The 16,111-nt window shown below is 47.7% G+C and overlaps 2 protein-coding genes across 6 annotated transcripts in view; both read left to right on the top strand.

Annotated features, from left to right (window-relative positions):
- GATA4 (GATA binding protein 4) overlaps positions 1–7,618 on the top strand; it is a 30,581-nt gene extending 22,963 nt beyond the window's left edge. For all 4 annotated transcript variants that reach the window (XM_027665050.1, XM_027665051.1, XM_027665049.1 and 1 more), the window contains 3 exons: positions 1,250–1,337; positions 1,611–1,753; positions 3,054–7,618. In XM_027665050.1, the coding sequence (XP_027520851.1) occupies positions 1,250–1,337; positions 1,611–1,753; positions 3,054–3,236 (414 nt within the window). In that variant the 3' untranslated portion in view covers positions 3,237–7,618. The remainder of the gene's footprint in view (positions 1–1,249; positions 1,338–1,610; positions 1,754–3,053) is intronic.
- Positions 7,619–8,876: 1,258 nt separating this feature from the next.
- Positions 8,877–14,285, top strand: LOC113957481 (endonuclease 8-like 2). 2 transcript variants are annotated; one of them, XM_027665052.1, is made up of 5 exons: positions 8,877–8,968; positions 11,439–11,627; positions 12,406–12,731; positions 13,424–13,620; positions 13,969–14,285. In XM_027665052.1, the coding sequence occupies exons 2-5, from the start codon at positions 11,490–11,492 to the stop codon at positions 14,283–14,285; spliced, it is 978 nt and encodes a 325-aa protein (XP_027520853.1). In that variant the 5' UTR covers positions 8,877–8,968; positions 11,439–11,489. The 2 variants fall into 2 exon arrangements, with proteins under 2 accessions (XP_027520853.1, XP_027520854.1); XM_027665053.1 differs by lacking the exon at positions 8,877–8,968 and having other exon boundaries at positions 11,411–11,627.
- Positions 14,286–16,111: the final 1,826 nt, after the last annotated feature.

Genomic DNA, 16,111 nt, shown 5'->3' with positions numbered 1-16,111 from the left:
CTCTCTGTGGGAGGGTGCCCATAGCACCAAGCCGGGAATTGGGTTCTTCGCACAACTCTGTGCTCTCCTGGAGCTGTTTTTCCTGCTGTCTCTTTGAGTTTTAGTGCCCCTCAACATCCTGGTTATGCTGGCAAGGAATGCATGCAGGGCATTTCTCACATACTCATTAGGTCCCCTTTGCAACAAAGTCTTAAAACCTAATAAAACCAGGTCCAGATTCTTCCCACCTAAATCGAGGCCCAGATTCTTCCCACCTAGCTCCTCCACCAGGGTGTCAGATCCCAGCTACAACTTGGCTGTAGACTTGTCAGGGACTGATGGGTGACTTTTCTGCAAGAAAAGTCTAGACAGTCTCCTCCTGTCAGTGGGGGCTTTGTGTATTGATGTCATGTGTGATATATCCAGAAGAGTCCTGCTGGAGGCCAAGGCACAGCAGGACTTCAAGATGCAAATCTTCAGCCCTTCTCTCATCAGTCAGTGACAACAGGACCACCCCCATGGCAGATTCAGAGGCCTTCAACACCCTGGTGGTCGCTTAGTGGCCAACTCCAGCCCATGGCAGAGGGGTTGTAACTAGATGGTCTCTAAGCTCCCTTCCAACTCAAACCATTCCAGGATTCTATGACTGTTGCTCCTAGCATTTTTATACACCTTTAAATACAATAAAAAATCATATAAAGCAATAAATAATTGCTTTATTTTCCTGTATTTCTTGCTTGAACAGTTTATACCTGACTAAATTTGCTTTCAGTGATGTTCAGTGACTCAGAGTAGATAGACTCATGAGAAACAGGTCAAAGCTGGAAGACAAGTGGGAAGCCTTACCAATTATTCCTAGAAATCCCAGCATGTTTCTGACTATCCCACTTCAGTGGGCTCAGCTCCTAAGGGGGAGTCACCCCACACAGGCTTGGTACCTTTCCCAAAAGCAGGTATTAGCCAGAAAGAATGTTTTCGTTCTGAGTTATACAGGAAATTCAATTAGATGAGTTGTTGTTCCTTCTGGCCTTAAAACATTCAGTACCCAAGGTGTGAGCTGCCTACCTATTCCCATTTGGATGCACATCTTGGAGCATTGACATCTCTCTTCACACAGAAGAGACCAGGGAATCTGGGCTCCATCTCATTGCTGTTTTCAGTTAAATCACCTGATTTTCATGGAGCCCACAAGGTAGAGCTGGAATCACGTTCTCCTAGATGACCTTAAGGACTTTCAGAAACCAATGGGCTTTTATACTTGGATCCACAGGTTCCAAGGCCTTTAGCAATGAGAAAAGAGGGCATTCAGACGAGGAAGCGCAAGCCGAAGAACCTTAACAAAACAAAGACACCAGCAGGTGAGTGTTGAACAGGAGGAGTTTATGATATGTGTACAAGTTTGCATTTGTGTTTCTGACCACACTGTTGTATGAGTCAGAGATCCAACCACAAAACAGGCTGATTTTCCAGAAGAAATGGGGAATGTCTGAATGCCTTTCAACAGCAACAAAGCCCTTCCCGCTACTTTTTAATCTATTTTTACCACATTAACTTCTTGGTGGGTGGGTGGGTACAGCTCTGCACTGAAAGGTCTTTGGAAAGAGCCTGGTTTTCCACCTGCTTTCTCCCAGGCCCATCCAGCAGCGAGAGTCTTACCCCGACCACCAGCTCCACCAGCAGCAGCAGCAGCGCCACGACCACCGAGGAAATGCGGCCCATAAAAACCGAGCCCGGGCTCTCATCTCACTACGGGCACCCCAGCCCGGTTTCTCAGGTACAGAGGGGAGGTGATGGCAGTGGGACAAAGATGGGAATTAGGATAGTGGACTTGGGGAGAAGAACATCCTCAAAATATTACTTAGGTACTTAGAGGTAAGTACCTGAAAGGAGCTTACAAGAAAGATGGAGAGAGACCTTTTACAAGGGCCTGGAGTGACAGGACAACGGGGAATGGATTCAAACTGAGAGTAGGTTTAGATTGGATATTAAGAAGAATTCCTTCCCTGTGAGGATGGTGAGGCCCTGGCACAGGTTGCTCAGAGAAGCTGTGGCTGCCCCATCCCTAGAAGTGTTCCAGGTCGTGTTGGATGGGGCTTGGAGCAAGCTGGAATAGTGGAAGGTGTCCGTGCCCTTGGCAGGGGGTTGGCACGAGATGATCCTTAAGGTCTTTCCAACCCAAACCACCCTATGATTCTACAAATCTCTGTGGAAAAAGGCTGCTTCTTTTTGCCTCAGGGGTCTAGGAGTTCACAGTGAGAGATTTATCCTTCAGGACAGGGTAAAACCCCAGAGTTTTGTCAATTAGGCTTTATAATGATGAATGGCTGTTCTGAACAGACAACAGGAAGTAGCAGCTTTTTTGAAAACATTAAATTCTGCTGTTTGAAAACATTAAATTCCTTCTAGTTGGGCAGCTTTACATGTCCCATAGAAGAAAAATACCCATTACCTTTCTATGATTTGATCTGCCTTGAGCAAGGGAAATCCTGGCAACATCTCCCTACTTTCTCTGCACTGGCTGGCTGAGTGTTGGGTGATATGAGCATGAGGACAGAGAGCTGCATGGTAAAGTGATGTGATCTGTACCACAGCCACCACTAGATGTCTGCGGACCAGCACGATGTGGATTCACACAAGACGTTTTCATTTGAAAGCCAGAAGAGCCCAAGGCCAACGAAATTTTAAGCCTTGGGAAGCAAAATGATAATTTCTGACATTTAAAAGAAAACCACATGGCGCGTGTGCAGCAGTAGGAAAGAACAGGGTCTTTCCCTGGAAGTGTTCAACACCAGGTTGGACAGTGCTTTGAGCAACCTGATCTAGTGGAAGGTGTCCCTGCCCATGGTAGGTGGGTTGGAACAAGATGGTCTTTAAAGTCCCTTCCAACCCAGACCATTCTGTGATTCCATGATCCTAGAAAAAGAAGGAAAGAGACTGCCCAAGGTATCACACATAAGCAGCAATCCGCAGCAAATCCAGAGACATTATTACAATAGCACCAGCCCACACGAAATGGATTCACATGTTCCTCTATGGCTGGAACATTTGTTCACAGGTTTCTCCTTTTTCCATAGGCATTCTCAGTCTCTGCCATGTCTGGCCATGGATCCTCCATTCATCCTGTGATCTCAGCTCTGAAGCTTTCCCCGCAGGGTTACCAGTCAGCCATCAGCCAGTCTCCCCAAAGCAGCTCCAAACAGGACTCCTGGAACAGCCTGGTGTTAGCTGAGAACCACGGGGACATCATAACTGCATAACCTGGGCTCCCACCCACCAACTTCAGGCTGATCCGCTCAAGAGATGAAGAAGATGCCACGTCAATGTTGTTTCCCACCTCCCCTGCTCTCCTGCCTTCTCTTTCCTTTGTGAGATGTTCCAGCAAAGAGGTAAAGAGGACTGATCTGAGGTCCAGGAGAGCTCTAATGAAGCAGAGGAGACTAAAATCTCAAAGTAACTACTGGATATGAAGCATTTCCCCCCACTTTAAATGAGCCTCTCTATTTGATTGTCACCACCTTCTATGAAACACACAGATGGACCCAGTTCTTGAGTTTTATTTAAAAAGATCTGGCATTTGAGACTCTGACAATGGTGGAGCAGAAACCCTTCTTTTCTTCTGTCACCATCCATTCTTTCCCTGACCAGAAGAAAATGCCACTGTCTTCTCATTACCCAAATTCTGTGATCTTCCACCAAATGGAGCCAGTTCCAGAACAGTCTGCTGAACAGACTTCACTAGAGATTCTTTAGTGGCTTTAGTGGATTTGATATGATCTAGGGCAGAGAAAAAAAGAGACACCTCCCCCTCCTCAGCTCACACATGTAGAGCACTATCTTTATTTTCCTAGATGGTCTGGAAAGCTGATGAATGTCTGTATTTAATAGTAACTCCTTTCCTATTTATCATTATGAAATCATGGGACTGTGTTTCCAAGAGGTTGTTGGCTCAGCCTGGAGAAGGTCTGTCCAAAGTCAAAGCAGGATTTTGGAGGAAGGAACCTGCTGGAAGCAGGTAGAGGAGATCCACGTTGGTAATCAAATCCTGGAGGAAATGGCTGGGCTCTTCCCTTATGGATAGTAACAAGCCAGGCTTAGAGATGATTCAAGTGCACAGCAAGTGAAAGATGCTCTTCTAATGCTGCTGTGCCATTGCTTTTGAGACAGATAATTTAATTATTTTGCCTACTTTTATGTTGTTTGGATGTCATTGATGAAATCTGACTGTCACTTCTTTTTGGCTGTACTGTGAGTGCCCACTTTCCCCCCTAACAGCTGGCTCGTGACCATTTCCCACATCTAATCCTTTAGGATTTCACCTCTGGCAACAAGCAAAGGCTCCAGCCTCTAATGGAGGTGGCAGGGGCCGTTTTCTTTACCAAACATGTGCACAGACTTGCTTGCCTGCAAGAGAAGCGTAACTCCATTCCTGCATGAGTACTAAACAAGACTTGTCTATTTTCTTGGCCATGTGGCTCTCAAGAACCAGGGAATTGTAGCAAATGGAGTTGGAAGAGGTGCTGAGAGCTCATTGACTAATTCCCTTTTCCCAAAGGGATCAATTCTGCCTAACCCAGCCCTGCCTACTCTGTCTTTAGCATGTGCTTAACAAACTCCAGCATTGCAGATGCCACAGCTCCCCTGTGCAGTCCAAGTGCTTCACCAGATGCTTGCCATGGTGTTTTCATCAATATTTCCAAGGAGAGACAGCTTTGCCTGTCTAGGCAGAGAATTTTTGGGAGACCTTATCCTACAAGATTCTTCACCCTTGTTTCTGTCCATTCCCAAACTCTGTTCCCCTTCCTGTCTTCCCAGCTCCTCTCTTTTCCTCCCTGCATCCAGAACCTGAGTATGGAACTACCAAGTTAAAATTTCTAAGAGGGATTGTGCATCCCTCCCAAATGTGCCATCCTCTGTCTCCTGCTGTTCAACATTCCCACAGGGAGTGTTTCCACCCAAACACCAGGCTTGGTGAAGAGGAAAGCCATGTGCAGGTTTGAAGCAAAAGAAGGGCATTGTGTTGCCTTTGTCTGAACTCACCATTTTCCTCCTTAGCTTCTCTAAGGAGAAGGATTCAATTGGACTGGTCATGAGAAAGACTAGGACTGTCACAGCAGAGACCTGGACCCTTCCACATTGCCTCTGCTCTCCGTAACTCAGATTGGCAGGGATTTGGAGGGGTGACAGAGCCTCTGCAACCCCAAGAGAAAAACACCATGGCAATGGTGCCATGGGAACGGCTGGATGATGTTTGCACCAGAGTTTCCACCCTGCCTTGCTGGGCTAATGCAGTGTTTAGTCTCATTAGTGCTAATTACAGATGAGGAAAAGACATCTGTGAAACATGAATAAAAATAAATGAGATTCTGTGATTCTGCTCAGGCCTGGCAGGCTGCAGAGAGGAGGAGAAATAGCACCTAAAAATATGAATTTGGGGTGAAAACACAAAGGTTGGCATGAAGATTTTTAACCAGCCTCCTCCTTGAACTAAATTCCTTTGTAAATGACACTTGAGCTCTCTTGGGATCTGCCTGTGAATTCCTGGCCATAACAGAGCACCACAACATGCACGTATTGGAGATACCCAGAACTACCCTGGATAACCTGAGAAGAAGGGGAGCAGGCGGCCTCCTGGAGAGGAGCTGAAGTCCAGATCAAGCCCCCCCCCCCCCCATTTCTCTTTCCATACTGATGCTCCCATTGGTTCTGCCCACCCTGCCTTATTGCTGTGCTCCTCCTCCTCCCCTCAAAGTCAAAAATCCCTGACAGAATTTTTCTCCTGTCCTTAAACACTCCAAGATGTCGTAAAGGACTCTGCTTGCAATGCCAAAGGGGAAAATCCCCGCAGAACATAAGTGTGGTTATGCTCCCTCAGGTTATCTAAATGACCACAGCACAGATTTATTAAATGGTTTTTAGCCTTTCTCAAAGCCTTAAAAATAATTCTTGAAACAGAGTGAGAAGTATTTACAAGACCCTAATGGCAGAACAAGATGTCTGCTTTCAAAAGGTGAAGCTCTGGGGGCTGTGAGAACAACTTTAGGCTTAGAGGACAACTACTTAGAGGTTGAATTCAGCTCTTTTGTCCCCCTATTTGCACCAGAAGCAGTAGAAGTTTGGCTGCACCTGGTTCTGCAATTCTTTTCAATCACCCAAAACTGTTGCAAAGCTATTTTTGATCCAGGAACATTTATTCTGGCCAACACTGATATCAAGGTGCTTAGAGACTGACTTCAAATGCAGCGCCATCATTTTAGGTGGTGTACAAACTCACCATAAATGACAGCTCCTCTCCTTCAGAGCTCATAATGATCAAACTACAGAGTAATTTAAATCAGAAGGGATGAGATCAGATTTCTCAGGGCCCTGCTCAGGGAACTTTTGAATATTCCCAAGGATGGAAACCCTGCCACCTCTCTGATTTCCTGTTCCAGTGTTTGACTACCCTCATGGTACAAATGTTTTTCCACATAAATGTTAGATTATAATAAGAGGCAGAATCATTGGTAAATTAATTGCTCAGACTTGGGGAGTCCCAAGGAACAAGTCACTGTGGGAGGTTGAATGTTGTCTCAAAGCCCAGGAATCACACAAAGCCCCTTCTCAAAGGTGGGAGCTGGGAAGGCCAATGCAGGAGGACAAACTCTGGAAGTGACAGATGAAAGGATATTCAGAAGACAAGAGGATAAAAGTGCCACCAACTTTCAGGACACTCAGCTCCTTCTAGCAGGAGGGGTGACTCACAAAATTCCAGGTTCCATCTGAGCTCTGCTTTCCTGCCCATGATGGGGGTAGCATTTCAAGCCTGCTTTGGTAATTAAACTAGATACAATTATTAGAGACCCAGACAAGGTAATTAGTGCTATTATTATTGCTATTATTGCTGGAGAACCTTGTGAGGACCGTTCCAGGCCAGGTCCTCCACAAATGCAGGACTGAGAACTATCCCTGCCCTGAGGAGTGAGAGGGAAGAGCCCACTCCTGCAACACACTTCAGCACAAATATAAATGCATTTGTGGGACTTGTTCCTATAGAGACCATCACTAATTATGAAAATGTTGATGCTGAAAGGTTTTGCAACACAAGGTTTGGTTGTGTCAAACCAGACCTTGGCAACGGCTCAGCGGCCACCAAAGTGAGATGAGCAGCTGAAAAGCAGGATGGGGAGACAGGGCCATAAAAAGGTCACTTAACCATTTCCAAATGTCTTTGCTCTTTGTGGAAGTGCAATATCTTGATTCACTTCAGCTATTCTTTGTAAACTGATCAGAAGAGATCCTTGGATCACTTGCAATCTTATGGGCTTAGATGGAGAGGGTTGCAATCAGGAGGAGCTCAGGAATATTGCAAGGGAGCTTTAAAACCAATCACCAACTCAATGCAACATTGAAGCTGTGACTATGTTTTGTTTTGCCTTTTTTTTCTCCCCATGTATAAAGTTTGAAGCTTCCCATGTCATCTGGGAAAGTCTCATGGAAACACACATTTCTTTGTAAGGGGGAGAGGGAAACCAACCAACTGAACAAGCTGTAATTATTTAAAGATGTAAAAAAATATCTATTATGAAGTAGTATGGCTACCAATCCACGTAACTTCTACACCTTTAGAACTAATGGAAATAAAACAATAATAATAAAATCAGAAGGTTTCTGCTTGACTCTGTTTGCCCTCGTGGGCTTCTTGGAGAGGGATGGGGGTAAATGATATTAAGTGCACCTGGAGAAGAAATGGTGTAGTGGGTCATGTCCCAGGGAGCTCATAAGGATAGAATTACAGAGTGATTTTAAGTCAGAAGGGAAAAAGATCAGGTTTTTCAAAGCCCTGTTCAGTCAAGTTTTGTATATTCCCAAAGATGGAAATCCTACCACCTCCCCAGTTCCTGTTCCAGTGTCTGATCACCCTCATGGAGGAAATGTTTGTCCAAGTCACAGAATCATAGAAAAATAGAATGTTAAGGGATTGCAAGGAACCTTAAAGACTGTCCTGTTCCAACTCCCTGCCATGGGCAGGAACACCTTCCATTAGCCCAGGTTGCTCCAATCCCCATCCAACCTGGCCTTGAACACTTCCAGGGATGGGGCAGCCACAGCTTCTCTGGGCAACCTACTCCAGTGTCTCACCATCCTCACAGTAAACAATTTATTCCTAATATCTGTTTCCCCTTTAAATGTGTAGCCACATAAATGTTAGATTATGATGAGAGCTAAAATCTTTAGTAAATGAATTGCTCAGACAAACAATGAGTCATTGCAGGAGACTGAATGTTGTCCCCAAGCCCTGGAGCCACACAAAGCCTCTTCTGTAGAAGTTTGGATGGCCAATGCAGGATGACAAACTCCAGAAGTGACAGACTCAGCAATGGAGCAACTCAAAGCCAGGATAGACCAGAAATGCCCTGGGCTGCAACTGCCCCATCTTGGAAGTGTCCAAGGCCAGGTTGGACAGGGCTTGGAGCAACCTGGGATATTGGAAGGTGTCCTTGCTCATGGCAGGGGGTTGGAAGGAGATGACCTTTCAGGTCACTTCCAACCCAAATTATTCTGTGGCTCTGTGATTTTAATGCAAGTGAGGAAAAGCATCCAGTGTGTTTTCCGTGGAGCTGGGAACATCCCTAAAAGTACAGAGTGGAAAAGCCCCTCAGGGCACTCTAATAACACTGTGATTTATTGTTTTGGTCTTCTCACTAACGTTTTTTCAATTAGTCAGCTGTTCTTCGGCCTAAATCCTTTCACCTGAACTCAGAGGCAACACCCTCAAGCCAAAATCACGTTTATAAGAGCTGTGCTCAGCCACCCCCACCCTCGGCAGGAGCACAGCCCCCGCAGAAGCACCCACCCTCCTTCCCAGGGTGCCCAGCTTCCTTCCCAATCCAACCAGACACTCACCGGTGGGGTGAGTGAGGTCACACCTGAAACCCGCCCACTCCTCCTCCACCAGCCAACTGAGGAGCCCTCCTGAGATTTGGGGGGAGGGCCCTCCTCCCCCATAAAAGTAGGTCGATGGAAGGGCTTTGGTTGCAGAGGGGTCTGCTGGGGTGGGTCGGGAGAGACTGTGAAAGTGCTGTGGGAGGTGGTTGGGGGCAGAGGAAGAGAAACTGGAGACAAAGGAAGGACTGTGGAGCCTGGAGGAGCAGTAAGGGGGGAAGGCTGCCCACCCTCCTCCCCGAATGGATGCACAGGGTTGGCCTGGGGAGAGCTGCGTCTTAAAAGCTGGATGTAGGAATGTGGGGTTTTTGGAGAGTGCAGTGGGTGCTTCCACTGCCCTGGGGAGATGTGGGTGAGACTGGGGGTGGAATTCAGGGCTTGGTTGTTTTGGAGAGCTGCAAATTGGTGCTTGGCTGAGTGTGAGAAGATGGGAAGCTCTGCACCCCTTGGATTGCATGTGGAGCGTCAGGGCTGTGCCTTGAAATCCCTGCAGGAGCCTTGTACAGGGGTGTAAGGTCCCAATGGGATTTTCTGTCATCCCTGGGTGCAGGTGAGTTGGCAGAGCTGGTTTGGGGCAGATGAACCTGGGCAGCCTTGACCTTGCTCTGTTCTGCTGTGGGTTCCTGGCTTCTGTCTGAGCGCAAGGACTGGAAATGAGCCCATACAGGGGGGAGGATTTCTCCTGGAAGCCTGGCTCCATGCCTCAGACCTGTAGAGGTACCAGCTCAGGTGGTCATGCTCCTGGAGAGATGGGTGTCATGCCCCGCAAAGGGTTGGGGTTGGTCACCCTCCTCTTCCTCCTTGGAGTGTGGAGCATTTTGGAAGAGACTGAAGTAGGTCTATAGGAAGAAGGTGAAGTAGGGAGGTCCATGGAGAGAAGGGGATCAGAGACAGCAGATGCTGGTTATTCTGATGTTCTGGGGAAGAGGGCAGTTTTTCCTCTTGAAAAGGAGCATTTTTCTGCTGTCAGAGGGGCTACAACTGGGGAATTGTGGGCATTAACACATTATAGAGTGCCCAGCACTTCCAGTCTCTCACAATGAGCCTGTTAAGAACTGAATCAGCAGCTGCCTGACATGAAGCCGGTGTCTGGATAATCAAGGCAGACCCCTTGGATGACCTGTGTCCAGCAGCCAAATGCTGCTCCAGGGATCGAGACTCCTTGTGGTGCCTTTGGCAGCACAAGTATCTCTTTAGGTGTCTCTTAATCTGCCTCTTGATCATCACAATATGCAGATTTTTTGGGGTGAAACCGGAGCAGGCCTGTGAATAATTATCCCATGTCCTTGGAGACAGAGGACTAAAGTTCAGTCTTTTACCCTGGTAAAGCTGGTTTGTGTGACCACTTAATATCTGTACCTGGATTTAAGACATTAAATTAATGTTCCCTAACATGTTTTCCTTTTGAGCCCTTCTGAGAGGGATTTGGTTTGTGCTGCAGCACAGGAAGGCTTTTCCAGGCCTTGCCTGCTTCCTGTTGAAGGTATCCCACACCTTGCTGCTCCTCACAGCTATGCTAAAAGTTGTCCCTTCACTATGGCAGGAGCACATGGCACTGGAAGCTTTGGTTTTAGTCAGTCTGAGCTGATGCAAACATGGGCTGCTGTCTCTGAGCCAGCCCAGGCAGCAGAAGAAGCTGAGATGCTGGAATGAGGTGGGAATGGCTTTTCTGGTGGGGGACCATGCACAGGATTGCTGTTGATTTTCACATCAAGCTGTCTCAGAACTGTGCCTCAGAGCCTTCTACTGAGTACTGTGGAGCTTGAAACTGAGCCTCTGGTCAGTGCTGGTCTCTGGGAGAACTGGCACCATGGGATGAAAGCCAGACTGAGCTTTCCTGGTCCTGGAGCCTGCTTTCCTGTACACCCAGTCCTGGCAGAAATCCTCAGAAGAGCTGCAAGTGACTGGGATTTCATGCGAGAAATAACTCCTTATACACTGGTGTGACTTCCTGGAGGGAACCACAGGATGCTGTAGGATGGTGCTGCTTCATCTCCCCCTCATCCAGGGGGAGATGAATCATCCCCCTTCTGATCCCAGATGCTGTTAGTAGAGTGTGGGAATGCTCCCTAGCTGGTTACATCTCATTGCGATCAGTGTGAAAAGCAAGGGGTGGAGATGTGCTGACTCCAGAGCAGCACTTTCCATGGTGACTGTATCAGGAAAAAGATGGGTCACTGGCCTGTGCTGGTTCTGGGTCATTAATCATAACATCACAGAATGATTTGGGTTGAAGGGACCTTAAAGATCGTCTAGATCCCACCCTGTGCTGGGGCAGGAACACCTTCACTAGACCAGGAGAAAGGACTTCTGGAGATCCTCAGGCTAAATTTCTGCTTGTGGGGTGAAAAACTGCCATTAGAGCAGGTTATTATTCAGGGCTATTTGATTAAATTACATATATTCCCAGGGATGAAGACTCCTTCAGCTTCCAGGTCCTCAAAGAAACTTAAGGAAGAAGACTGGGGTGAGGAGACAGTGGTGAGCTCTGCTTCTGACTGGTTTTGTGTATTTCTGAGTGGCAACTTCCCTTCAAGTTTAGGGAAGAGTGTGAGAAGGACCTGCTAATCCCTCAACAACTGCTGGACATGCCAGAGGGCCCATCAGTGAGGAAGTTCCAGCTGCTGACCTCCCCTTTTGTGGGACAAGTGGTGGCCAAGGTGGGGGGAAGCAGCCACAAGATCAGCGTGAATGACCTGAATGCCCTGAGGCTCCAGGACTCCCAGGTGAGTTTACTGATCCATGACAAGTCTCAGGGAAACCACCCTTGTCCTGCATCTGGGTCACAGAAGGTGCAGAACCTGGGAGCGTTTCCCTCAGGGTTTCCCCTGGCTAAGCTGAGATGTCTGTGCTGTTGATACATGTATGAGATGGTCACACTGGGTTGGTCCTGCTAGAGGCTTCACTTGCCTCACATCCCTCAGATGATGATTTGGACCTGACTGGCCAAATGCTGGTGCAGCCCCAGCTCGGATTAAAAGTGGGAAGCAAAATGAGAACCACAAAGTGCCTGCAGCAAAATGTGGTGAGGTGAATCAGAAAAAATGATGACAGATTTTGTAACCCTGAGTGTCTCTCCTGGTGTGTCTCTTTGGCTTGACAGGACCCTCAGGGAGAGATTTACATTTGAGTGGCATCTAAATACCTTGTGCTTCTTAAGGAATGCTGAGAGGATGCCTGCAACTCTGATGGGAATGACTCAAATGCTGATGAATCCTGTGTTCAGGGTGGGGTGATGTGCCCTCTATCTAAAAGAGGCTGTAGAAGATAGTCACTTGTATGGAAACAGCCAGAGGAAGTGTTCCTCTCCATATCCCCAGTATATCCCTGAAAATGTTCCAAGTGAGGTTGGATGAGGCCTGAACAACCTGGTCTAGTGGAAGATGTCCCTGCCCATGGCAAGGGGTTGGAATGAGATTATCTTTAAAGTCCCTTCCAACCCAAAGCAGCCTGTGATTCTATGATCCTGTATGGATCCTTAGTACAACCCACCTCTTTCCTCAGGTTCATGGGAAGAACTTGTACCTGGCATTTGTGGCAGCTGAAGGTCCCTCAGGACCAACTGCAGAAGAGACAGTGCTGCAGAAAAAGGCTGCTGCTGTGGCAGGTTCTTCTGTCCAGGAAGGGCAAGAACAGGTTTGTGCTCCCCATCCCCAGGATGAGGAGCTGCAGGAACTCCAGCACTCAAGGCCTGAAGCCCCAGATGCAGCACAAGGTCCAGGCCACTGGCTGCGCTTCCACTTCGGCTTGTTCGGCAGCGTCCGGGCAAACGAGTTCTCCAGAGCAAACAGAGCCAATAAAAGGGGGGACTGGAAGGACCCTGTACCCAGGTATTTCATGGAGCCCTCTCTCTCCTTGCCTCTCATTCTGGAGAGGCACTCTTCTATCCAAACTAAATTTGTGGGGGGGTGCTCTTAGCCTTGATTTTTCTCTGATAATTCCTAAGATAAGTAGGCACGAGAGATGGTGTGAGTGGGTGTGGGGTGTGTTGGATCTGCAGTGGAATTGTGGGATGCATGTTGCCTGCCACCTTGGGGATCATAGTACTAGCTCTGTTAACATTTTTATCTTAGAGAAGTTTTAGGATGCCAGGCTGAATCATGCTCTGAAAATGCCAGTTTCTCCCAATTAAGTGTTTAAAAAAAGCCTTGGATGAATGGCAAACGTCTAGGGAAGCTGGAATCACTGTACTTCTTAGGGACACACTCCATGCACCACATCCTGCAGTCTTTTAAAGGATTACTTCATTTCTGTGCAAACATTTTTAGACACAGTTTTTTGTGCTACTTTTGGCATTGGTTTCCCTGATCTGTGGACCCTACTGCTGGAGCCTTGGTTGTCCAGGGACCACAGGGCAGGAGAATGAATCCACACAACCTGTGGAGAGTTGTTCACCACCAGGTTTTGTGGCTGAAGTCGTTAAAGAGGCTACCTTACCTTGAGACAGTGGCCTGGTGTAAAATAGGACAAATGGTTCAAGGATGTTTCTGATGAGACACTTCTGCTTTTCTGCTTCTCCCAGGCTGATTCTTCACTTTGAGAGTGGAGGCTTCCTTGTTTTCTACAACTGCAGAATGCACTGGTGCTCCTCTCCAAGGGCTGATCCTGCTTCTGACATCCTGTCCATGGAGTTCCACCGTGGCCGGGCACTAGATGCCCTCCGTGCACCCAATCCCATCTGCTACACCCTCTTAGACCAAAGATACTTTTCAGGGCTGGGTGAGTTCCAGGGAATACTTGGCAGAGCAAGAAATGGAGGAAGGTGGGTGGGATGTCTGCAGATCCAGAGCTGCATCTCTGAGAGTTTTACTCCTTTGCCTTGTGGCTTCTGGTTCATCCAGCTGAGGGTACATGGTCATCTTCAAGTTCTGCTTCAAGGGTAGAGGGAAGAGAACTCTGTCCAGTCCAATCCCAGGTCTAAGTCTACTCCTTGCATGCCATCTCTGAAACAGGGAATGATATTGTTGGCTGTGATCCTTGAGGGTGAAGTCACAGACTGGAGCCAGAAGTCTGCATTATCTTGATTAGAAAGACCCTTATTGTCTCCTTGTTTCTGTCCCTTTCCAGGGAACATCATTAAGAATGAGATTTTGTACCTGACCAAGATCCACCCACTAACACAAGGCTCTCTCTTGGCTCCCTCGGATCTGGAGCATCTGCTGGACTGTGCCCTTCAGTTCAGCTCTGACTGGCTGCACCACAAGCTCCGTGGCCAAGGGCTGCACCCCCAGATCTACCAGAAGGAGCAGTGTCCCCTTGGCCATCCAGTGATGAAGGGAACTTTTGGACCACTGGGTGCCTTTAAGAGACTTACATGGTGGTGTCCTCAGTGCCAGCCTGAGGTGCTGCCAGGGGAAGGGGATCCTTCCCCAGTCACAGAGTGACCTGGCTTTGCATTCCTCCTTTCCTGGAGAGTGGTAGGTGATGTCTCAACCATGCTCCTAATTGCCTTGAGGAGGTCTTCTTGGTTTCTTTGAGCTGTTGAGTTTGGTTCTTAGTGACAATGAGCTGGCAGAGTTAAGTGCTCAGTGGAGGTCACAGGACTCTCTGCAGCACTGAGTGGATGCAGAAAGTAAAGTGGTTGTACATGCCTTTTTTTTTTTCCCAATGAACAGTGTAAAAGAGTCTGACCAGTTCTGAGGTATTTTGGTCACTCTGTTCAGACCACAGTGGATGGAAAGTGTAGAGTGTTGAACAGGTGTTTGCTGTGGTCTGAAGTGACCCTATCCCTTGACCCCAGTGGAGTCAGTAGAACAGAGTATATCCCTCTGCCTAAAAAGCTTGATTAATTAGGAATTAAATAATCCTGCCTCTGTTTGGACCTGAATACCTGTGTGCTGGGTGTGGTTAAATGTGAGGGGCTGTTCCCTCTGTCAGATCTGACAGGAACAGCTCCCTCCTTTCAAGGGGACAAAACCTGCATCAGCAGTGCTTGGTGGAGCTCATCTTGTTCACAAGTTTCAGCTTTGTGGCAAACTGCCAGATCCAGATCTCACTGTAACAGTAAAAAAAAAACCCTAAAAATACTGTGTGTGTGACAGAGATTGCATAAAACTTGGGATCTCCAAGGAAACCTGCAAGCAGAAAGGTTTGGAAATAGAGATGAAACCTTCTTTATTGAGCTATGTCTCTGTATGTGAGGCAGGAGCTGCTGCTGTTCTCTCTCTGTGGATTTGGGTTTCTTTTGACAAATTGTTTGCTTGAGCAAAAAAATAAAAGCTAGAAATGGAAAACTGGTGATGTTCATCTTAAATTCAGTGTGTCTTTTCTGGTAGTTTCTTGGTTAAAAACTGAGGTGTGCAGGGAAATTCCAGCTACCTGGAATTGATTAACAGTCAGCTGTTTGGTGCTGCTTGTAGAGGATGGTACTAGGAGCTTTGCTCAGAAGTTTGTTTTAATGGGAACTGGATCTAAAGATGTATTGCAAATCAACTGGGAATGCTAGAGGTAAACTCCTCTGTTTTAGGCTGCTGCTTCCCAGGCAAGGCTTGTGCAGCCTCTCCCCTGGGAATTGCAACACCATTGAGTGGTTGCAGGTTACGAGACTGCTGAATAAACTGATTAATAGGGTTACAGTGTCAAAGAAGGTGGTTGATGTTCTTTCTGATCCTATCCTGAAAGGTGTCAGTGAAACGCCCTTTCAGTGCCCTTACAAAACAAAGAATCATAGAACATCTTGAGTTGGAAGGGACCCATAAGGATGATCAAAGTCCAGCTTTGGACTTTGGAAGATAGTTACACACAAAAAAACCCCAAAAGCTGAACCTCACACCTTTAAGGGTGAGGAGGCAGCAGGGGTCTGTTGGGTTCTCAGGCCACAGAGATGCTCCGAAGGCTGGAGCCCCTCTGCTCTGGAGACAGGCTGGGAGAGCTGGGGGTGTTCTCCTGGAGAGGGCTCCAGGGAGACCTGAGAGCCCCTTCCAGTGCCTAAACGGGGCTCCAGGAGAGCGGGAGAGGGACCTGGGACAAGGGGGATGGCTTGAAACTGCCCGAGGGCAGTTAGATGGGATATTGGGAAGGAATTCTTGGCTGTGAGGGTCTGGGATGGAATTCCCAGAGAAGATGTGGCTGCCCTATCCCTGGAAGTGTCCAAGGCCAGGCTGGACGGGGCTGGGAGCAACCTGGGATAGTGGAAGGTGTCAGGGTTGGAACTGGATGAACTCTGAAGTCCCTTCCACCCGAACCGCTCCACGTTTCCCTGACGACGCGG

Source organism: Corapipo altera, unplaced genomic scaffold (genome assembly GCF_003945725.1).
Source record: "Corapipo altera isolate COAL_440 unplaced genomic scaffold, ASM394572v1 164, whole genome shotgun sequence".
Taxonomy (NCBI): domain Eukaryota; kingdom Metazoa; phylum Chordata; class Aves; order Passeriformes; family Pipridae; genus Corapipo; species Corapipo altera.
This window is presented reverse-complemented; position numbering and strand designations above follow the sequence as displayed.

Excerpts from the sequence above, each read along its gene's own strand:
- LOC113957481 (XM_027665052.1), top strand. The coding sequence starts at position 11,490 with ATGCCAGAGGGCCCATCAGTGAGGAAGTTCCAGCTGCTGACCTCCCCT. Across the intron at positions 11,628-12,405 it reads TGAGGCTCCAGGACTCCCAG|GTTCATGGGAAGAACTTGTA; the intron begins GTGAGTTTACTG and ends CTCTTTCCTCAG. Across the intron at positions 12,732-13,423 it reads TGGAAGGACCCTGTACCCAG|GCTGATTCTTCACTTTGAGA; the intron begins GTATTTCATGGA and ends TGCTTCTCCCAG.